This window comes from Glycine max, chromosome 2, assembly GCF_000004515.6.
Source record: "Glycine max cultivar Williams 82 chromosome 2, Glycine_max_v4.0, whole genome shotgun sequence".
Lineage (NCBI taxonomy): Eukaryota > Viridiplantae > Streptophyta > Magnoliopsida > Fabales > Fabaceae > Glycine > Glycine max.
In genome coordinates, this window is record NC_016089.4 from 43,822,279 (window position 1) to 43,847,115 (window position 24,837).

At 30.1% G+C, this 24,837-nt stretch overlaps 1 protein-coding gene and 1 pseudogene across 1 annotated transcript; both read right to left on the minus strand.

The window, feature by feature from the left end:
- Positions 1 to 8,701: 8,701 nt before the first annotated feature.
- On the minus strand, positions 8,702 to 12,075 carry WRKY39 (WRKY transcription factor 39). The gene is made up of 5 exons (NM_001361373.1): positions 11,723 to 12,075; positions 11,076 to 11,264; positions 10,342 to 10,955; positions 10,059 to 10,220; positions 8,702 to 9,504 (listed from the first exon to the last, which is right to left on the minus strand). Exons 1-5 carry the CDS (start codon positions 12,041 to 12,043, stop codon positions 9,048 to 9,050), a joined length of 1,743 nt encoding a protein of 580 aa, NP_001348302.1. The 5' UTR covers positions 12,044 to 12,075; the 3' UTR covers positions 8,702 to 9,047.
- A 6,939-nt stretch (positions 12,076 to 19,014) lies between these two features.
- LOC100819946 (F-box/LRR-repeat protein 3-like) lies at positions 19,015 to 24,608 on the minus strand (annotated as a pseudogene).
- Between the last annotated feature and the right edge of the window lie 229 nt (positions 24,609 to 24,837).

The following is a 24,837-nucleotide window of genomic DNA, read 5'->3' on the forward strand; positions in this document are numbered from 1 at the left end:
AAAGGAGTTTCTAAGGTCTACTGCGACAACCAAAGTGGTATATATTTGGCTAAAATCAAACATTCCATGAGAGGACTAAGCACATAAATGTTAAGTTTCACTTTGTGAGAGAAATCATTGCAAGTGGGGAGGTGAACCTAGAGAAGATCAACACTGATCATAACCCAACAAATGCTTTGACTAAGGCTCTACCTAGACCTAAGTTTCTTCATTGTATACAGATTATGCAAATAGTGTAGATAGTTGAAGGTTTAAACCAAGGTGGAGAATTGTTAGAATTGGTTTTACCTTAAGCTATTGTTTTTGTTTTCTCTCTTGTATTTTTAGGAAAGGAGAGGTTGTTTGGAGTTAGGTAATTTTGTTACTTCTCATAACATAATTCCCTATGTGGTTAGTGGAAGTGTAGTAGCCTTTATAAGGCTTGTAACTAACACCATTAATAGATATACAGAAAAAGCTTCTCTCTCATTAATTCTCTCATCTTCTCTAAGCACTCTTGATCATCTTCTCTAAACACTCTTGATCAGCCTAGGTGTTCCTTTTTTTCAATACCATTGTGCAATATCTATTTATTTCATAATAATTATACATTTATCATGTAAAATAATTGTATATTGTTATTCTATCACAACTCATCATGTATGATAAGTTTGATAAATTTTATGATAATCACTTAAAAAGTCCTATCAATAATAATTTATGAGTAGATGATAGTATAAAATATTAGGAAGAGAAGACTGATTTTAAATTAGGAAGAATAGAAATTAATTAAGAATAAAAATGTATTTTAATAAAAAAAATATCAAATTTGTAAAAAAAATCATTGAACTTTAATTGCAAAACACAAAAAAAAATAAACTGAATTGTCTGATATGGTGATGTAAATCACGTATCATTACATGATTAAATAATATATAAGTCACAACTTAATAAAGACCCTAATAAAAACTAATAAACTAATAAGTAATATTTGTCAATTAAAAAAATTAATATATGAAATAACAACTTTTGGAAGTTTAAATAACAATGAAAGAGTATAAATAGCAAAGCCCCTCCTCAAAGACAAGTTCAGCCCAGCAGGTTGTGAAATGAAAGTACGTTTTAATATGTGACCGCCATATATAAAAAAATAATATTCTACTTATATTTTTATCTATTTGCACCCTTTTATTAAATTCTATTACGAAAATTTAATTTCCAAAATAAAGAGATGTAATAAGAAGAAGAAAAATGAAATATAAATAGAATTACCCTTTATATAAAAATGGCATGGGCAGGTCAGAGACGCTTTCCCTGCTTCCCAGGTCCAGTTGTTTTGTTTCATTCAGTATATCGCATGCAATGTTTGTTGGACTATCAATATGGTTTTGAGTTTTGACAGCTAATATATTCCACTAACACAAAAATTACATACAACATTTTAGGTATTTTTCTGTTATTATTAAAAATTAACATTTGAATTTAATAATTAACATAAATTTTTAAATCAACTTATTTCATTAGTTAAATCTTCAGATACCACTAAAATAACTCTTAAAATACTACTCATAACTTTTTATCTATTTAACTATTGTAATATATATAAACAATTTTGAAATTAATTTAAATTTTTAATTTTAAATTAAAATTAATTAATGACTATCAACTCAAATTACTAATTGTTAGATTTTTTTTAACTCAAATTAAAATTAATTAATGACTATCAACTCAATTTTGAAATTAATTTAAACTACTCATTGTGAATTTTAAATTAAAATTAAGTAATGACTATCAGCTCAAATTACTAATTGTTAGATTTTTTTTTATTATAGATCAATTTAATTATATGTTTAAACAATTTTCAATTTTATTGATAGGATCCTTTGTATACCTAATTGATCAATTTATATGTGATCTAATAAATTTATGATCCATAAACAGGTTTGGAGTTTAAGTATATATTATTTTAATTTTAATAATATAAAATATATGATGCTAAATAAAAGAATGTGTATAATATTTTCAAATTATGAATTAATTTAAGATTATCATATTTACTAAATAGTAATTTGAATGCATATTTTAATAATCAAATATATATATATATATATATATATATATATATATATATATATATATATATATATATATATATATATATATATATATATATATATTAAAAAAATCTACGTAAACTGTTCATCTACATATTTTATTAGATTGGAAAATATGTGTTGATTATTGAATTTAGTAAATATTTTAAATTCATGTAAAAAGAATGTCTTGAATAGACACATTATAATAAACAATAATTAACTAATAACTAATGATAATGATTATATTTTTTATTATGGAAATTAATTTAAATTAATGTGCTTTTTAAAACGGAAATAAGAATTGTTCTGCAATATCTTGAGATAAAAATCTTTTATTTCCTCAGCGTCAGCATATTATGTGTAACATGGTTGAGATAATTTTCTTTTATAAAATTTATCTCACGTCAACTGTGCTGCCCTTTCTTTACTCAGAAGGGCTTAGTCCAAGTTCCACCAAGTAAATATTTATTAAATTGAAACATCTTTTTTTTCAAATACAAGAAAAAATTAATTTCAATTTTAATTATAAAATCTATATAGATAGATTTTATCTTATAGAAAAATTGAAAAATACATTAAATTATGTTTTTCTGTATTAAATATTTTCTTTTCATATTGATGCATAAAATATTTTTTCAGTAATTAATGTATGTGAGATACAAACAGTTTTTTCTTTTTAATCCTGATGGGAAGATGCAGCTGGATCACCTCCTTTTTTAGGGAGAACTAATATTAGTTAAGTAATTTAGTTTAACACTGATTCACCATTAAAAAGAGGAGTGAGATATGTCTGAATAAAATTTGAAGTAAGATTAAAATCATCGACTTATTGTCCTAGGTCGAAATAAATTAATAGGAGTTTCTTTTTTCACCCAATCATATCGACACTTAGGATAACATGAAAAAAAGGAAAGTCTTGCTCTTTTTTCTCTAAGAATTTTGCCACCATTCTATCACAATCATTTTACAGTGAGAACGGTAAATTGCGTATATTGCTTAGACAAAGAATCTGTTTCAGCTGGGTTTTAAAATGAAGGTATAACATAGGTAATAATGTAAAATCTCTCTCCCTTCCTCCATTTCTCCTCTATAGGTATGGCTTCAGGCTCTTAACAACTAAATTAAGTTTTTAATCTGTGCAAAAGACATTTTAATGTAAAAAAAAAAAAGAAAGAAAATTGTGTTTCACCTCTCTCTCTCTCTCTCATTACAGGAACAAAAATGAAAAGATGATAACAAGGAAAGATCATTTTTCATCTTGCCATGCTACTTTTTACCATTTTTTTATACTCTTTTTATAAACCACTCTACACAATGATTTAATACTTTGTTTTTATTTTATGCGTTCTTCTATATGAATAATCTCTTGCAGCAACCAAACAATTAAGTCATATTGTTAATGTTTTACTTCTCCATGGTGTTTAAATTCACAATTGTTCACGATCTTTTTAAATGCAAGGGGTATCTCCATGTTCAACCAATCGTCATTCTTATTTTTATTTTTTCAGATAGTGATATAAACGGTGGATGAGGGCATCTCAGTTTGCAATGGGTGAAAAAAAAACTATTACTGGCTGCCTTTTCTATTACCTTATTATTTTATTATTTATTTATTTAATATTTTTAATAATCTCTTTTACTTTTGTTGGGCTTATGGATTTACTCATTCATTGTTTTGTTCAAGTGATTATGATTATTATTTTTTATTTAGAGAAATAATTACAAGGACCACGATCAATGTCCTATATGTACCAAAATTTATTTATAATTATATACAAATTATAAATTATAAATAAATCCACAATGTTTTATGCAAGAGGATTTAAAAATGGTTACAAGAACCATAAATCCACAATCAATGTCATATACAGAAATTACGGTAATTATAAATGTTCGGATTTGCAGTCAATTATTTTTACCGGTTTTCAGTATAAAAAAAAATACAGTTAAAAAATTCGTTTTGTTAAGATATTTTAATTTTTTTTATTATAAATAATAACTCTTACTTTAAATTGTTTGAAATATTATTTTACAATAATTATGTAAATTATTACTTTACCTAACACATAATTATTTTTTATTTATCTCATTTATAGTATTTTAAGCATAGTAGATTTATGATCAACTATATATCTATATTGGAGAATAATAATTAATAATTACAAATATTATACTTTTTTAATTATAAATGATTCTTAATTTAAAATTTTAAAATATTCATATTATTACTTGAAATTTATATAAATATTCATGAATGATATTTAACCGTGTATGACACAGGTCACACATTCTAATATACTTACAATACTATATACACGAAAGTTTATAATTAGATGAAAATATAAAAGCCAGTTATTTATCATTTATGTCTTATTTGGATTTTTTTCATAAATACTTATAAAAATAAAATGAATTGAATTTTTCTTATAAACTAATATCAATTTATGCATTTAATTTTTTTAAAAAATATATATTTAACTTTTTTAAAAATTGGAATACATAAGTTAATTTTAGTTGTATAAAAACCTATATTTACTTTATTTCCTTCTCCTGTAAATATTTATAAAGAAATTTATTCAATCATATTGTTATTGTTTAACAAATGCATAAGTGGGCTATTGTTATTTTTTGTTTCAATTAAAGGACGTGCATGTAGTGAGATGTACATGTAAGATGTTAGACAAATAACATGGGTAACATTATTATAGGAAAAATACTCCTTTATTCTTTAAACTTTTTCAAAAGATTAGAAAAAAATATGTAAAAGAAATATACACGTATTTTTTAGAGCTTATATATGAAAATAAATTAAAGACATCAAAGTATTTATTTTAATTGAACCAATTTATAAATTAGTCAAACTAACTTACAAACTAATAAAGCAACTTGTTAAACTAACTCTAAGATTTATATTTACTTTATTTCCTTCTCCTGTAAATATTTATAAAGAAATTTATTCAATCATATTGTTATTGTTTAACAAATGCATAAGTGGGCTATTGTTATTTTTTGTTTCAATTAAAGGACGTGCATGTAGTGAGATGTACATGTAAGATGTTAGACAAATAACATGGTAACATTATTATAGGAAAAATACTCCTTTATTCTTTAAACTTTTTCAAAAGATTAGAAAAAAATATGTAAAAGAAAATATACACGTATTTTTTAGAGCTTATATATGAAAATAAATTAAAGACATCAAAAGTATTTATTTTAATTGAACCAATTTATAAATTAGTCAAACTAACTTACAAACTAATAAAGCAACTTGTTAAACTAACTCTAAGATTTTTGCAGTTTAAATATAATATATATTGATCCGTAATTCCTTATGTATATTAACCAGAATATATGCAGTAAAAAAACAGAAAAACCTAATAATTTTGTGTTATTTTTGGATAAAAATTAGAAACGTATTTTTACAAATTTCAATATACTATCCCAAATTTCACGGAACAAAATATATATAAATTTTTATTTTAGAGGTAAAAGCATTTCTGAACTCTATCAACTATTCAACTCTTAACTGATATCAAAACATGCACCTTATCAAAAATTATGCCACTTGAAACTATACGTATGACTTGGTTATACCAAACATCGATTTCTTGAATTTAGCTGGAAGTTAAGTTCATAGTTTGGAAGTATATGTGAACGTTGAAGTATTCTTGAATTCGTTAAATAGAACCAAAAATTGAATGTCACCAGTATCTCATAAACAGGAGAAAGTGTAACATATAAGCATGACATATGTAATAGTTTTATCTGTAACGTGAACGAGCATTTTCAAAGCAGAGATATTATTAGATGGAAATAAACTTAACATCTTATCCTTACACACAATCAATGGAAAAATTAGTAAGTAATAAAATATAAAAAAATCATTATTTATTTAATAGAATTAATCTAATTCATTTTAATAAAAAAAATATAATTTGTTTCCTTAAATAACAATTTGATCATATGAAGATATATTGAATATATTTATAATAAAAAATTCAATTTCTCTGTTATTTTTTGTTTATCTAAAATAAAATACGTAACTTACTAAATGAGAAATTTTATAAATATATTTTGTATGCATTTATTATTATTACTATTATTATTATTATTATTGTTATTATTATTATTGTTATAATAGGCTTGTTAAACTTTAAAAAAAAGCTGATTTAAAACTTGATTTTTTAATCAACCAAACTTTAAAATATTTCTTAATCTAACTTATTAAAATTTAGCCTAGAATGCAGTAAAAAAACCTAGAATAATCATTTTAGATGTTTTTCTAAATATTTATATGTATTTTAAAATGTATATATAAATATATTTTAAAGTATATACATAATAATCAATTCGATATATTATATATAATATAGTTTACATAACATATTTAAAATATATTTAAGAAATAAAAAACAAAAAAAATTGCATAAGAGAAATGGGTCGGTCATGTTGCCACCTAAAAAATCAAGAGTTTTAGTTAAAAAAATTTAGAAGAGAAATGGATAGGTGGGACTCCTTCAGTTTTATTTATTTATATATATATATATATATATATATATATATATATATATATATATATATATTAAAAAATACATATAAAATATATTTATAAAAAAATATTTAGTTAGTAATAAACAAAAGACGACAAAATTTTATTACGTAAATATTTTATGTATCTTCATAGGATCAAATGATTTTTTAAGGAAATAAGTTATATCATTTTTCTTATTAAAAAGAATTATATTAATTCTAATAAATGATAAATATTCTTCCTTATTTTTTATTACTTGTCAAATTTCTATTGGTTTTCTAGGGATGAAATGTTAGATTTATGTTCATCCAAAATAAAGTAATATTCGTATTTAAACTTTTTTTATATTTTGATTAGAAAACAAATCGTGTATTTAAAAATTAACAAACAAACAAACCAAGCATTTTGTCAGTTGTCAAACTGCATCATTAAAAATTCACATAGCAGATTGATGACAACATCATCCATGGGGTCATCATATGCCATCAAACTCTTTGGGTATGGTAGCTCATTTATAAACACATCAGCGATCTGTTTTAGATCTTATCTCTATCCGTCGGGATCTAACAAAAGAAATAAATCTTTTAAAGACCTAACACATATCCTATAATTAATTCTCAAGAACACATAATCCTTTTTACTAAAAGTGATATGATAATTTTCTTGTGTAGATAAAGTGATGCTTCTATGATAATACTATTTTTTTTTATATATTTGTTTCAAAATTTGCCTTTCTTAACTTTTGAAATACTAAAAGTACTTTTTTGAAGCTTTTGTCTTCAATAAATTTTTTTATCATCATTTTTTAAAACAATATTTTAATCTAAAATTTATCACCTTAAAAAAATAATAAAATTAGCATAACACTGAAAGAAATGATAAGAATATTCTTAGGTTTTTGTTAAAGAGTTTTTAAATACAAATACTTTATATGTATATATTGAAAATAAATAGCAAGTTTCCAAGTACATGCCCAAGTACTTATTACTTTTTGGGTTGTAATTGCTATCCATTGATACAAAATTATTTTAATTTAATTCAGTGATTTCAAAATTATTCTCTCTCTCTCTCTCTCTCTCTCTCTCTCTCTCTATATATATATATATATATATATATATAAAACACTAAGAAGAGTTTTGTTGCCTAATCTACAATGATCATATCTTACTCGATTAAAATTATTTCACATAAAAATATTTGCGATCTTGATAAAGTATTTTGTTTAATTTTGTTCAGTATTCTCAAAGCATTTGTCTTTAGTTTTAAAGCTTCCTTAATGCACGTCCATCTTAATTAATTCAACTTCAAGTAGAGTCAATGCTCGAATAATTCAGCTTCAACTTAAGAAACTGATATAACAAAAATTTAAACATACAATTACACTAAATACAATAGACTATTTGCTTGAACACTTCCTTGAATCACTCCTTCAAATTTTCTATTCTTGAGGTACGGCAAAAACTAAGATAGAAAAAGAATGGATTGGCTAGGGGGAGATGCAAGGTCGGCGAGCAAGGGAAAAGGCATGTGTTGTGTGGCCCCGTGACAGTGAGAACGAGGGCTAGGACAAATGAATCTGCAGAAATTTGGCTCAATGCCTAAGGGAAGCGTGTGCATCACGTAATGTCTCATTCCCACTTGTCCCACCTCAACACAACTCTCCTTATTAAACTAAAATGTGAAAACCCCCTTTGCAAAATTGCCCCTTTTCAGCACTTGGCCTTCAACCCTTGTACTAGAAAAACCCCACCCAGGGTCATTCTTGTCATTTCCTATGTAGAAGACAAAATTTATGGCTGCCCCACTTGGATAGATAAGGGTTGCAACCTGGAAGCATCCATTTGTTTAAGGAAGAAAAATGCTACGAAACAACCAAGTTGACCTTGACCAGCTTACCCACCAAACAAGCCAGCACCCATCTTTGACTAGTATGGCATCCAATTAAATGCATGACTTGTCCATATGCCCCTCCACTTCAATCATCAAATTGGAAACATATTACATTGAAAAAAAAATATAAACCCCATTTTCTTATAGACCATATTTAAATGATGACTATAATGTTTAAATGTAAGCCATGTACCATAATATCATGTTTAGCAAAAATAATTCACATTTCTTGTGAAACTTTACTATTTTGATAGTGAACAATTGTGAAGACAGGAAAAAATTAACAGAATCTTACAAAAGATTAACATAAGGTTCTCCTCCCAACTAAAAGAGAAACCCCAAAGTAATCAAAAAATTTCACCAACACCATGTGTAAAAACATACAACAGTTATGAAATATATACTATACCAATCCTGTGTGGCTGTATAAAATTTACAACAAAAACAAACCAAAAAATGCAATAAATGGAATGAACCTTATTTGTCCAATAAATCCTAGTCCCCCCCTTCCAAAATTTCCAACCTTCCATAGCTACCAAAAAGAAATTCCTTCAGCATAGTAGAGACTCAAGGAACATGTCATCTCTAGGCTCCTCCTTGGCTCTGGAAGAGAAAACATTGTCAGATAGTTGTTGTTGCTGCTGATTCATGTAAGATTGCATTGGATTCCCAAACCCTGAGAATCCAAAACTTCCTGGACTTTGTAGCATCTCTAGGGTGAAGGGTGATTGCCCCTCTGGTGGTGCTTGAGATCTTTGGTTCTGATGGGAATTGTCACTGTGTTGGATCACTTGCAAGGGACTTATGGCAGTGGCTGCAGTGTTGGTAGGGTTTGAAGCATTGTTTGGCATTGGTCTGTTAACAGAATGGCTGCCACTGCCACGAGCTGCAGGAACATCATGGTTGTGCTTCCCCTCATAGGTTGTGATCACAGCCCTTAGGTCATGTGAAGCTCTTTCCACATGCTTCCTCACTGGACATCCTGGGTGTGTACACTTGTAGTAACTCCTACATGTCACAAGTTTAGCACAGTATCAGACAAGCCCATCTAGGAGTGCTATTATTCTTCTAAATCACATGGACACATTGGAAAAACGAAAGTTGCCAAATTTGACCAAGGAATTTTTGGACAAGGAAAAGGGAAACAGGTACAAGTTAGTGTACTGTAGAATTTCAACCAAAAAAAGTCATTGTAAGGTTTGAAAAGATGTAGACAAAGAAATAGCAGCCATCATGCAGTTATAATGTTTTTACCACATTTATATTATACAAAATAGTCTATGCATTTACAATTGTCATCTATGGTATGCTGTTAACTTTTTATAAGAATAAGAACTACTAGTACCTTACAATTCTTAACTATTATAAATGCTGATTTATTGAGAATGTAAAACTCTTTAACATACTTTTACATTAAACACTTATTATTAGCATGACTGAGGAATTCCTTAATTGGATTCTCAAATTACTATATTTCCTAATGGAACTTCAAAGTATAAAAACTTTCAAAAAGTTGGACAAAAGTAAAACCTAAAGAGTATGTTTCTTTCTTCTTTTTTTACCTTGGATTTGGATTGCCCTTCACTACTTTCTGCCCGTATTTTCTCCATCTATACCCATCATCTAGGATATCAATGTCACTGGTTGTCTGAACTACAACTCTAGGTTCTCTTACTGTTCTACTTCCAGGGGCAGACATACCCTCATTTTCACCTTCAATTTTCCTGAAAAATCAATGGAAAAATTAGCCAGGGAATGAACCACACCAATGATATACAAATAAAAGGCCACAAAGTGGATTAGAGAACCTTAATTATGATGCAAAGTGAGGAAATAAAAGCTCACCATCTTTTGGCATCAGGTTCATCTTCATCATATTCATCCCCTCCTGATTTACACTTTTGAGAACTCTGCTCAAAATCATCATCTCCAATTGATATTGATGAGTTTTCTGGGGTGGCAGCTGAATCCATTTGTCCACTTCCATGTGTGGCATAGGATTGATCTGGGATTTCAGCGCTGATGGGATTTGAATGAGGGATTGCAAGAGAAGAGGAATTTGATGAGTTTCTCCTAGTATTTTGAGGCTTAGGATGGTTATGAGTACCCTTATAAACGATCTCAGTAATTTGTCCATCTAAAGACCTCTCAACCTTCTTCTTTGTAGGGCAGTTGGGGTATGTGCATTTGTAATAACTTCTTGGATTTTCACTTCCCTTCACTTGTTTTTGGCCATATTTCCTCCAATTGTACCCATCATCTGACCTTCTGCTTAAGGTCTGAGATTGTGGGGGGTAATTGCCATAATCCGATTGAAACCCATTGCTATGATTATTTTGGACACTAGCAATCTCAGGGGAAAAACTTTGCATGGATGAAGATTTTTCAGTTTTCATCATGCTCTTTCCTGAAGAAAAATTATCCTGCTTTGTGGTCTCCTGATAACTCCATGGCTGTTGCTGTTACAAGGAATCAGATTGAAAATATTAGAAAAAGAGAACTTGCTATGTTAAAAACCAACAAGACAAAAGGCAAAGGCTTAGCTTAAATGAGTCTATGTATTGAAATAGGTCACATACTGTTTGAACTGTGACATTTGAAGACTGATATGTTGCTGTGGATGAAGCAGGAGGTCCTTGTTGGGTTTGAAAGGAGAAATTTGAGAAGCCTTTGTCTTCTTCTTTGACAATTCGCTGGTTCCCCCCGGAACTGCTCTTCCAATTGAAGCTCCGAGCAACAAATGCTCCAGTTGTTGGAGATGGCAGAATCTGAATATTTACAAACACAAACCCATTAATTCAATAACAACAAAAAGCAAGTCGGTGAGACAAGAAACACAAACCTATATACAAGACAGAACAAAGTACCAAAAAAAAATCTCAAGCGAAGCATGTTCAAACTCCAAAAGTAAGTAATTCCCTTGTTTCAACATTCAAACCATTGAACAAATCTCTTGCATGATGAAACTATCAAGTCAACTCAAGTCATAGTCAATTACCAAATTTGAAAAAAGTAAAAAAGAAAGGAAAAAAAACTAAACCATAAAACTCTCTCATACAACATATAGTAATAATCTTATAAGAACTCCAACAGGATTGTCTCCTTTTAACGATACCAGAACCACCTAAAACTACAAAACTCTTCCATTTTCCTTTGTTAAAAGTTTTCTAAACAACCAAACTCAAAACAACAAAACAATTTAAGAAGATAAAGAGTTGAAACTCACGTTGGAAGAGTTAAGGAGAACAGGTGAGTCAAGAAGCTCAGCAGGGCTCAAACCAGGAGGAATAGAAAAGTAGGAAGAAGGAGAAATGGGAGGGGGAGAGAGAGGCAGAGAAGGTGGTGGTGTGGACTTGAATTTGGGGACACCAGAGCCAGTTCTCTCAGACAAACCACCACCACCACCATGTGGTGGTTTGTTGTTGTCTGTGGGAGAAGCAAGAAGGTCAGAGAAAGAAGTGGTCATGAAAGGGTGTGTGGAGAAGGTGAAGTTGGTGAAGGAGTTTGCACTTGCAGAGGTGTCTAAACTACCAGAAGAAGATGCCATGAGAGGGGTGTGAAGAGAAAAAGAAAATCTTTGAACTTGGAAATGGAAGGGTTTAATATAAAGAGAGAGAGAGAGAGAGAGAGATGAAGAGGGTTACGTACGTATGGCACAAGGCTTTGGTTTCTATTGGGGGACGATATTTCTGGGAAGGTAAGAAACGAAAGGGAGAAGGTTTGACCGTGGAAAATTTGCCACCGTGTACAATGTACATCTTTTAAAAAAAAATAAAAATTGCTTTTTTGGGTCAAAGCTCGTGGGTTTGACTGGATGGCGGCTCGGCTCGCACTGAGATTTGCTTCTATGTTTGTGTTTCTAACTGCTGCTGCTGGGTGTAGTCTGGAATCTGCTGCAAATGGGTAGGGTAGTTGCTATTGCTATAGCCTTTTTATTTTTTGTTCCCTCTAAATTAAAGCTTAGCTAACACGTTAGCTTGGACACTGTTCCTGTGCTAGAACCAGAAGTTGAGGAGTTTATACTTCAGATTATGTCGTTACTGTTAAAGATATATTAATTATTTTTATGACTAGGTCAAGTTAATAACCTATTTTAAATAGTATTTCAGCCTAAACCAAACACACTCTATAAGAAATTTATGTGCTTGAATTGCAAAGTAATTACGACATGATGAATTTGATTTTGCATGCTTCTTGAAGTGAGTTTTTGTCTTATTTTATTATTTTTTTATGATATTGGTTTAAAGTTATTTTTACTTTAAAATAATGATAAATTTTATTAAGAACTATGAGTCTATATAAGATAATTATTTTTCATTTCAACACGATTTATTTAATATTTATGAGTTAATTAGGATTAAAACCCTAAATCACTTGTTACAATTACTTGTATCCGTCTGTTAATTTATCATATTTTATTGTTATTTATGCTTATTTTTATTGGCAAAATGAGGTTTTGGTGTATGTTTATGACAAACGAATGTCCAAGGTATATTGTTAAAAGGCTCTACTTTTGGAGCCAACAAACGTGCTAAACATCAGCACAATCATGCTAATGCTGCAAGTTCCAATTTAACACTCAAAGGAGCAGTACAATCGTTCTGCATTTTTCACAAGACAAGGATTCAGCGTCAAATCCGAGCATAGCTATGTTAATCCTTAGCGTGCTCATCAAGGGAATCTTTTGAAGATTTTGAATTCAAGTTTGGTCGCCCAAATAGCACGACCATGCTAATTAAACTTCACATTTCAAGCTCCAATTTTTCATTATAAATAGAAACTGGGAAGTGAGAATTAGGTTATCTTTTATTCTTTTTCAAAAAATAGCAACTCGGAGTGAGACAGTGAAAGTGAAGAGCGTCACAGGGGTTTCAATCTGTATTTTTTTTTTCTTGTACTCTTTTTGCTTTTATTAAAGAAAAGTGTTATTATTTAATTGCTTCACATTGTAATTTGTTTACGGATAATGCATAAAAACTAAATTCATTATTTAATTTTTAAAGTATGAAATACTTTTTCTTGGACTAATAAATGATTTTGTGCATAGCACTTTTAAATTCACTAGTTGTGAAAAGGCAATATAAAAGATATATAAATTGTTTTGGTGACAATTTTTTATACTATCATGCGCTAATTCTGAAGTCAAACCAAAGTTTTAGTGACAAATTTTAAAAAATGATATATAGATTGTTTTGCCATTAATTTTAATTTTTTTTGGTGATTTTCTTTTTACTTTTACATATATGAAAAAAATACAAATAATTTCCATTTTTGGGGGGTGACATTCCTTATGTCAAGTTCTCTGCCCTTAATAAAAATTATTGATTGGCCATTAGAAAAAATGAAAAAAATACAAATACTTTTTAATATTGATAATTTTCCATTTTTTATAAACTATATTTTCCATTTTTGGTGCTTATTTAATTTTTAGATTAGCTCCTTAGTCTTAGAAAAAAAAACAACGATGCATGCCATTCAATGAGAATATGTTAAACCCCTGTACAAGATTCGATTAAAAAATAAAAATGGTGGTCGTTAACTCGTTATTGCCATTAGGTGAAAGTTGGGCCATCATTCGGCGTTTGCATTTTCAACGCGGGAACAGTGGAAAAGGTGAGAAGAACGAAGAAATTAGGAACGAATACGGAATACTAGGGAAAAAAGGTTAAATGTTGAAAAGTGACATATTGCTATTATTATTAGATTGATCCAAATTGGCGCGTAAGCTGTGCAAAATATATTTCTAGAAGACGAATAACATGCGACGTACGTAATACAAGGATAGCTTGTTGTTGTGCATGATTTGCTTGAGATTAAATGAGTAAAAAAGAATTTTTTTTTATTATTTAGTATGGATCTCATTCTTTTACTGTACAACTTTTTTTAATTTAAAGAGAATGTATTTAATTAAAATTTTAAAAAATTAAAAGTTTTTTAATAAAAAAAATCTTCAGATATTCAATTAATATTTTTAAATAATAGAAATAAATTTTATGATATTCACTTAACACTATTGAGGTTTTTTTTTAAAAAAATTAATAAAATTTGATAATATTCAATTAATATTTTTTACAATTTAAAAAAATCTTCTTGATATTAAAAAATATACAAATTTCAATGAATTATTTTTTAGGATCAATTTTAATTAATTTCATAAGACTTTTTCAATAAAAAATACACATTAAATAATCACACCTAAACTTTTGAGATTTTATGAGATTTTTTTTTTCTTTTCATTGCCAATTGACATGTTTTTTTTTTCATCACACATAATCTATTGTCTCTTTATTAAAAGTTGGAGATATATGTTTTTTTACTCTTTCAATCAATGATCAACATGCTTCAAAATATATGGTATGACATACCAAGAGATTTTTCAATTCTTTGAATTTCAAGATATCTTGATTACATACTTATAAGTATAAATGAATGTGACAAATATATAATTTTAATAAACGTGAAAAGTTAACTCATATATAGATAGATAAATACATAAATGAGGTTTGAAACAATTGTTGTACATATTTTTTGTTTGGTGGGATCATTATTATACGAATAACTACAAATATTCATGTTACTAGTAGACATTATGGTATATAATTTTATACAATTAACATAATTAATGATGAAAGGAGCTAGAATGGATATATTATGTTTCTAAGAGAAAATTGATTTGTTATACAATAGGTTTAGAGTTCTTTATATAAAATGGATTTTATTTACAGTATTATATTAGGTGAATAAAATTTATGAATTTTAATCAATAATTTTAAATATTTTTTAAAAATTTATTTCTTAATATATTTTTAAATCTTATGAATTCATATTTTATAAATTTATTAAAATCTAAACAACAAAATCTTAATCATAAAATTTTTTAAAAAAATCTTAAAAATTATTACATTCTTATGAAATCTTTTAAAAAGCTACATATTTTTTATATTAAAATAATTTTTTAAAATTTTAATCCAATACTGTTCCTAAATATTTTTTCTAATTCTCTTTCGGTCTATTTCATTTTATTCAGTCAAATCATACCTAAAGTCTTGCTTGTCTTAATGTCAGTATGTCACTGTAAGCAATTTTTAAGTGAGTGTTTGAGGTTACAAAGTTATATTTTGGCTCCCAAAATTATGGTAAGAAAATTAGAGAAAAAAATTATACATTATTAAACTCAAAAAAATTAAAAAGTGAAAAGAAGTATTTATTATTTTAGATTTCAAACGTGGAACTAAAATTGATTTTAGGATTCTCTTTATGCATTATTCTGCTAGTTCATTTTTAGCGTGCTAAATACTAGATTCATTATTTCAAAAAGATAAAAATACTAGATTCACATTTTTTCACCTTTTCTTCTTCTTTTGATAAATTTCACCTTTTCACCTTATACGTGTATCTACATAAACATAAAATAATACCTCTCGTAGTTTTGCATCGTTTTACAGAACAGATTTGATTTTATACGTTACTATGCTACACACCTTATAAGTGTATGCAGCTTTTCTGTAATTTCTTAAGTTAGTCTAATTTTTGTAATACGGATAGATGACTATTTACATATGCACTTGGGTGGACTTACCCGAGTCATTGGCTACTAGGAGTTTATGTGACAATGGTTCACTTTCTCAAATTAGATTCTATCACTACATTAAAAAATACCAAAATTTCTTACATCATATATAATATCATGAGATAAAAAAAAATTCAAAACCCCAAATGTGTTCTTCTAATGCTCTTAAAGAACTAATACCCTCATGTTTTATCAAGATGGGGCACATGTCTTTGATGATTGATGACACATGTCTGGCATAAGTGACTTAAGTATTTTGGAGGAGTCGGGAGTCGGGGTACTAGGTTGGCAAGTCCAAAACTCACCAAAGTGTTACTGTTAAGAGTGGTTCTATGTTTTTTTTTGTCTATCCACGACCAAAGAAAATAAAGTCAAATCAAGAACCTCACAAAATACACTGCAATAGTTATTCACTTCTTTGTTTTATCACAACCTTATAAAATTAAGTATTGTTTTGTCCAATTATATGAGACAGGCCACAGATGTTTCTTTATAGTATTATTTTTAATTAAGTTGTTGTGCTTTCAAGTAAACGCCCATATAATCGCTTTGGTCTGTTTGTAGTACCAACTTGCCACTTTATAGTATCTATAAAGCAGTGTGGATTACCAGTTCACTAGATTCTGATTTCTCAAAGGGTGTCGGCATTTGGAATTGTATATCCTTAATTAACCATGTTCATTACTCGTATTGGAAGATAAAAAGGTATTAAAAGAAGGCTAAACCACCCCCACCTTTTATTGACTCGCTTAATTACTTTAGAGTTTTAAATTCAAGCAGTTAAATGACATTATCTAAGGTCTCTTTTACTGAACAGGAAAACGTGTCACTAATGTCTCGTCAAACCAGATCGATAATCCGTATTAATTATGCTTCACTGTTATTGGTCTTTTTCTATTCTTATTGCCATCTAAAAGAAGGAAAGATAATGATCCAAAAGAAAGGCGATTCGATCGTTATTTTATTTTTTATATATAAGATATCCCGTTAAAGCTATAATAAGTATAATAAAATTCAAGACGTATTATAAAATTATATTATTGTAATAAAATTTGTATTAAAGTTATTTTGATATTTCTTTACTTTTCATTATAAATCATGTACTCGATCATATGCAAACATTTTACTGTGTGATGTCTTAAGTTTTTGCTCCTAATGTGATTGATAAATCATTTTGATAGCTTTTAGTTTGACTAACTTAACTTATTAGTTTGATTACAATAATTTTTTTAATACACAAGCTTATGTTAAGGTGTTTCATAAATTGTTGTATTTAGGTCAACTATGGTTATTTGTGGTTTGGATTCCATAGTTGAGAGACCATAATTGACCTAAATAAGCATAGTGGTTAAATAAAGACAAGGATCCATAGCAGAAATGCAGAATGGCCTCTAGATTAACGGGGGAGAACTATTCAATGGTGCCCCTTCTTGTAGATTTCATTTTCTTTGACCGGTTCTGCTGCTTAATAAATTGTCGTATTTGGGATATCATCATAAAGTCGTGTGGGATCAATAATAGTCAAATATCAATACAGACTTCAAAGTATGGAACACGTTAACACTTAACCCACCTAGGATTTCACTAATTCCAAATCCTATGCTGTGCAAATCAAATTCTAATGGAAAAAATGAAAAGAAAAGAAAAGAAATTTTTAATATATTCTTATTTATTAGATGAGAAAAATAATAATATTTTATATATTCTCAAAATATATCAAGAGAAAATAAATATGCATTAACAACATAAAATATTTTTATAATGTGATCCAATTATAAATCATTATACAAAAATTGTTGATTAAAACATCAAAATCAATTGTTAATTGGTTAACAATGTAAATTCTTCTACACTGACAACATATACTCATTAAATTCAAATACAAAATATATTTATTTTATTTAATATTTATATATACAATAAGATGATTAATGAAAAGATATAGTATTGGTTAAAAAAGAATTTCGTCCACGGTATTGAACTGCGGTACAATATAGAATGATTTTATCAACATTTACTTAATTTGCTAACTTGGATCTCTTTTCCTTTAGTATTGTGGCTTGTGCTTCAGCATCACCATCGTCATAATAATAAACGCGTTTTCATTTTCAAAAAGCTAGTACTTGCAACAAAAAGTGAGAGATCTAGAGTGCATACTATATATTTTTGAACCGAATCCATTTCCTGGCCCCTCCATAATGGTGTGAAAACAACATCGTCATAATACACTTGAAAACTATGTTTTGCATCAGCTTAGCCTTTTGATGTAACACTCACCAATAACAGTAATTGTAGAGGTCTTGACTTTTGAGGGAGGGATTTATATTGAACCCGTCAAAATATTTATAATTTGGGATAGATCAGGCATGTGATATCCATTTTGACCATTAATGTTTTTGAAAAGCCAACAATGAAAATCTTTGACCGAGGCTTATGCACTTTTTGTCACATTATTATATCATCTTTAATAGAAGATTAATATTTGTGATCTTAGTTAATTTTTTGGTAAATTTTGTATTGTGATATCATTCTAAAGATTTTTTTAATTTTTTTCTCCAATAAAAGATTAAACTTTTGATCTTAAATCATTTTTTTAGGTCCTATGAGAAATCCACCTTCTAATATTTATTTATAATTTATTTTAAAATAAATTAAAAACAAATAATTATATAATTTTTAACGATGAAAAAATTAATTCAAAAATAGAAATTTTTAATAATTAAAATATTTATCCAACAAGATAATTCAAACTTGCAATACACACATTGACATTAAAATAAATCTATCTACTAATGTGTCGGTTGGATTTCAAAAACAAAAAAAAAACACTAAACTCTTCCTTCTCCCTTCCCACTCCCCCCCTTTCCAACGGTTGGATTTTAAAAGAGTAAACAAAAAAGAGTGCACAATCGGATTTATTATGAAAAATAATGATCATATAGGATGTGGTGAGAGACATTAAAATATCATTTTTGTGGGGTCTGCATGTTGATTTTGAAGTGTTTTTCTACCAGAATAACCTTATAATGTTGGAGGTCAAATCGGTCCCCCCAAGTACAGATTTTAACAAGATTCGTTCTTGCATCTAAGATCTAGGTGTAAGAACAACTATTGAAGGTCCTCTTAAGGAGGTTTTTTAATTGCTTCCTCTGTCGGAGACAAGACAAGCCTAGCAACTACAACTTTGTCATTGTAGTTAATTTCAGAACGACCAAACAAAGATTTGGCAAACATTTTTTTTTTGCCAGAAAATAATAAAGGTTTTCACTTTCTGAATAAAATCTACCAGTAAAATTAAACATCCAAAGCTTTTGTTAAGCCAATTGCCAACAAAACTAAAACTTTGCATTTGTTTCTGCTTATGGAACTTACAAACTCCTTCCAGCATGTAGCTTCCATCTTTTTCGATCTAGTCCCACCTGTCACAAATGTGCACAGCTTCTAGTAAGATATGATGAATATTTGTATGAAAGAATGTAATGATTAAAGGATATCTTGTATGGTTGCTTTATAATTAGATTTCCAATTTTTAAGTTAAAAGTTTAGCCGAGGATGCAGAACAATGAAGCTTTGCAATAAACATATCCGTTTTTACCTGATCCTTAATCTTGTAATATTTGTCATATTATAATTTGTGATTTTATTTTTTTCAGTGAGCTCATAAAGCTTTTTAAAAACTTTGTCATTCCATGGATGGGAAGACACATATATTAATCATAATCATGAAGCAATGAACAAGTTGCAATATTCCATTGTAGATCAGAGACGGACCTACATTGGGCAACATGGGGACACATGCCTCTACTTAATTTCTATACTTTTTAATATTATTATGGTTTAAGATTGTCATTTAAGTCTCATTATCTTTCCTTTTGTCCCCATTAATCAAAACTTTATCTCATGTGTAGAGATAGTATCTTGTGCCCACTACGCAAAACTTCTAGTGGTTTTTTTTAATTGAACACCAAATTCAAGGATTCATGTTAATCACAGATGATTCAGTTCCTGCATGACTAGCTTAAAATAAAGGTCTGAAATGTCCAAAAGTACATACCCGGAAGCTTCAAAAGTTTTATCCCTCCACACAAGCGTGCAGCCACGAGCTTCCATGTAATTTAGAATTTGTTGAGGTATCAATGACTCAAAGCATGCATGTAACTTCACTTTAGTCAAATTTTGACAAGCCAAAAGGAAAGCTGCTAGGCCATTTGAAGTTAAACCCTCCACATGAAAAATGGATACATGCTGCAAGCAGCTTATGCTAGCAAGTGCAATGAGCCCCACATCTGTTACTGAGCAATATGACAGCTTTATCTGCAATTCAAATAAATCAATGCTAGGTTAGTTCTTAAATACACAGTGAGGTATTTGACAGCTTAGTATATAATATCATGCACTAATGATAATAAATACTGGCATACAAAAGAATCTCCAAATGTTTTGGACAACTAAGGAATAGGAACCTACATGTTTTAGGTTTTGAGAATGTTGAGCCAACTGAATCATTCCAGTATCATTAATTTTGTGGCACTTCTTTATGTCCAGCATCTCGAGATACTTACACTTGGAAGCAATATTTGAGAGACCCTTTGGTGAAATACGAGGGCACCCTCGGATTTCAAGAGTTCTAGTTTCTGGCATTTTGAAAAAGACTCTAATGAAGTATCTGTGATGTTGTTGTTATAAGCAATGTTAACAACCTCAAGTGAAGGACAGCCAAGGGCAGCTGCAACAATTCCCTCATCAGTTATTCTTGAGCTCCTGTGTAATCAAACAGAGTAAATTTTAAAGGAAAAACAAAGGAAATTGTTAAAAAAAATCATAACCACGTATTTAGAATCACCATCTCTACATGAGATTAGACTTGTCAAGTTTCTGAGCAATCAAAACTACATGTTTTGCAATGATCAAGTTTCATGAAGCCTTTTCATTCATCTCATTCAAAAAATGAGGTGAAGAATGCTGTGAATTTCCTCCCATTAATGTTTAAATTGGGTTTAAATGTAACAAAGTTGAGATGTGAGAAACCTATAGAGATCAAGATGTTTGAGCTTTGAACAACTGCTTGCAATATGCTTAAGTCCATCATCAGTTATCATCAAACATATGCCCAACTTCAGACAAGAAAGTTTGGTACATCTTGAGATTGACTGAAGCCCTACATAAATCGAGAAGCATAAATCATGCACTGAAGGTAAGCACTTTTTAATGTAAATGTAAGGTTAGAAATGCAACCTTGGTCATCTATTTCAGTATCTGTGACATCTAATTCTTCCAATAGTTGACACCGTCCAATAAACAAAAAACCTTCTCTGCTGACTAAGCTACATGACTCCATTCTAAGGGAAGTAATCCTTAAACATGAATTTGTTAGGCTGGATATGGATGCATGTGTTATCGTGTGACAGCATGTTATGTCTAACTTCTCTAGATCTTTGTGTGTTTGCACAAGGAAGGGGAGATTCTCATCAGTGACTCCAACACATTTACTTAAGTTCAGTTCTTTGAGTGAGGCGCCCAAATTACCGATGGCTTTTAATCCTGACTTTGTACCCAGACAGCTATCAAGTTTAACTGATCGCAATCTAGGAAAACTTTGCAGACATTTTGCTAGATCAGTAGTAACCTGAGTACAATTAAATGAGTGAGCTGCAGCACAAGGCATACTCCATAAAATGGTTTCCGCAGAAACGATTTGACAGATTCAAAACTTACACTCAGGCTGGAGGATAAGATAAGCTTTTCTAAATTGTGAGCACCACTTGTAAGAGAAGCTATGCCAATATGACCAATGTTCTGACATTTTGACAAGTTAAGCATCTGCCAAGAAAAGAGAGAACATGAGTGTTCTAATGCTTACTTATATCAATCAGGGAAACATAATGCCTCACTCTCCTTTCAATAGAGCATACTTAAACTAGTTCCTGAAAACAACTTGCAGAATCCAGATGACTCACTTGCTAGATGTTTGAATGAATGATATAGAGAAACAACAAGTACTATTTATTACATCGAGAATCACAAGCATTTTAGTCAGTCCCCATTGCATGGCCACAAAATTATTTTCTCTATTACAGGCATCAAAACATAAATCAAATAAAAGTTTACTAAATAGAAAATACTTAAGATTTTTAAAGGATATGTATGGGGGGAAAAGCATAAGGTGTAGTCTTTTGACATTATCCTAAATCCTAATAACAGGCACAATATGACTACAATGAACCCTGGAAGAAAATGGAAAACCAAAAGGGATACCTTCATTGACTTGCAGCTTGCTTGGAGGGTTGCAAGGCCATGATCCTCAATGCCAAGGCAGTGTTCAAGAACCAAATCTTCTAGATGTTCTAATTGAAGGATATGATGAAGACATTTTTCTGTGATCTGTACATTAATGAATTGAACATTGAATTATCAGTGCATCTAAAAATTCGTCGTATACATGTTCAAAGAAATCACAATAGGCATGTTTCAACGTTAGCCTAAGGCAAAATACACATGTTGCTGAGTGCTGTCTCGACAGTTAACTTTTATGTAAGAAGCAATAAAATAAAATCAATGTAGGCTGCATAGTTATCTTTACTGGAGTCCAACATCCAAATCACTATACTAAAGCAATCAATCTTAATAAATATCGGTAAGAACCAAGAGGTTTACCATTGAATCTGCACTCTATTAAACGTGCAAACAAAAAACACACCAAATCCACATCTGCAAAACACTCACAAGGCATCAAACTAGCAAGGTTTTAAAACACTGTCTGTAATTATAATTCGCAACCAGAATGTCGAGATTTTTTAGAGTTTTTGCAACTGCAATTGTGGCTACATCAGCCACATCTGTTTGCAATTTTCCACAATGTCAAAGATTATGCTGAAACTGCAGCAGCAATAAAACCTTAAAACTAATACAACAGAAAAAGAAGCAGATTTAGCCAATTCCCATTGCAATGTTTAAGGACACATCAGCCAACCATCTCAATCACCCCCAAAAGGACACAACAGCTATTGAAAAGGACATGATTTATGATTGTCAAAAGTGTGACTAAAAAACACTTCTTTACTTCACACTTCATAGTCACTATATTTCAATTTGGATCTGAACCTAACTCAATCTTGAAAAAAACCAGCTCGTAAGATTAGACTTCTCTCTATTTATATACTCTATTTCGATCATAGTAGTCAAAGTGAGATCTTGGACATACCAAACATCAAAATTTATGATAAAGAGAGTCAGAAAAAAACAGTTATTATTACCGGCAAATAAGAAAGATCCAAACTCCGAATCTCCTTGCATTTGATAGCAATCAATCCCACCCCAAAATCAGTTACCCGAATGCACCACCTCAACCCAACGTGCCTCAACCTACTACACCTAACAGCCACACACCCAATCCCCAAGTCCGTGATTCCCTTACACCTCCCCAAGCACAGCCTCTCCAAGTTCACAGCCTCCGCGATTGCCTTGGCGGCCAAGTCAGTGAGGTCAGGCCTATTAGACAAGTCAATCTCAACGAGGCACGTGCAGTTCACGGCCAGAGCCGACAGCCCCACGTGCGAGAACAGCCTCGACTTGGAGAGGTCAATGGATCGAAGGGAGGAGTGCCAAGCGAGGGAGAGTGATTTGAGAGTGGCGTCGTCGACGCAGGGACAGAGCGTGAGGTCGAGGTGCGAGATGGAACGGTAGCGGTGGAGGGTTTTCGGGAGGAGGAACTCGAGGCGACGCGGCTTGAGGCTGGTGCGGTGCGTGGCTTCGAGCGCGTGGAAGGACTTACAGGATTGGGAGAGGGACTTTCTGGCGAAAGGATCGTCGTTGAGGTGGTCCAGGATGGTGTAGAGGAGCTCCTTCGAGAGGTGGTCGAAGAGATTGGTGGTGGTGTCCGGTGGTTGTTCCATGTTGGTTGGACAAGATAATGGGAATGGATGAATGTCAATGGAACATTGTGGTCTTGTTGGATGATGATGTGGCTGTTAACTGAAAGCAAAGGAGTGTTTTGTTGGGTGTGCGGTGGTGATGGGGAGTTTGAGTTTCGGTTGAAAGTTGAAAGTGGGAACCCAACCTTGCTTAAGGGAATTTTTTTTTGTTTCTCACACAAGTCTTCTCCTTCATAGGTAAACTTATTTAAGATAAGGTCACGTACTAAATATGAACATCTTTTCTAACGAGAATTTAACCATAATTCACCGAGGTTGATGTTAACTCCTTCCACTAAATTCAACCATTGGTTGGACAAGACAAGGAGAATGAATGCCAAAGGAACATTCTGGTGGTGGTGTTGGATGTATGTGGTTGGTTGTTAACGGAAAAGAAAGGAGTGTTGGTGTGCAGCAGTATGGATCAGTTTCCTTCAGTTGAAAGTAGAAACCTTTGAGTTTGGTCGTTGGGGACGATGACGAGGAACGTGTCAGTGTCAGTTCACAGTCCTGCTTACTATGTTGATGATGTATGCTTTACTTTTGTAATGATCAAATTGTCTTGTTGTAAATTATTTATTTTTTTATCATGTTGTTGTTGATATGAATCATAAGGGTGACTAATTTCGATAGTAGAATCTTACTTGAAAAATTAAATTTAATACCAATAAAAAATTTTCAATTCATAACATTTGGATTCAAATATTATTTAAGAGAATCAAATTCATCAAGATATTAGTTTTTAATTTTATTTTGATTGACTAGTGACTCAAAAGATTCAACTAAATATTTAAGCAACACAAAATTTCAAATTGAGAATCATAATTTGAAACAATCCCAAAATTTCAACTCTTATAAAAT

Excerpts from the sequence above, each read along its gene's own strand:
- WRKY39 (NM_001361373.1), bottom strand. The coding sequence starts at position 12,043 with ATGGCATCTTCTTCTGGTAGTTTAGACACCTCTGCAAGTGCAAACTCC. Across the intron at positions 11,265-11,722 it reads TTCTCCTTAACTCTTCCAAC|ATTCTGCCATCTCCAACAAC; the intron begins GTGAGTTTCAAC and ends GTAAATATTCAG. Across the intron at positions 10,956-11,075 it reads CAAATGTCACAGTTCAAACA|CAACAGCCATGGAGTTATCA; the intron begins GTATGTGACCTA and ends TCCTTGTAACAG.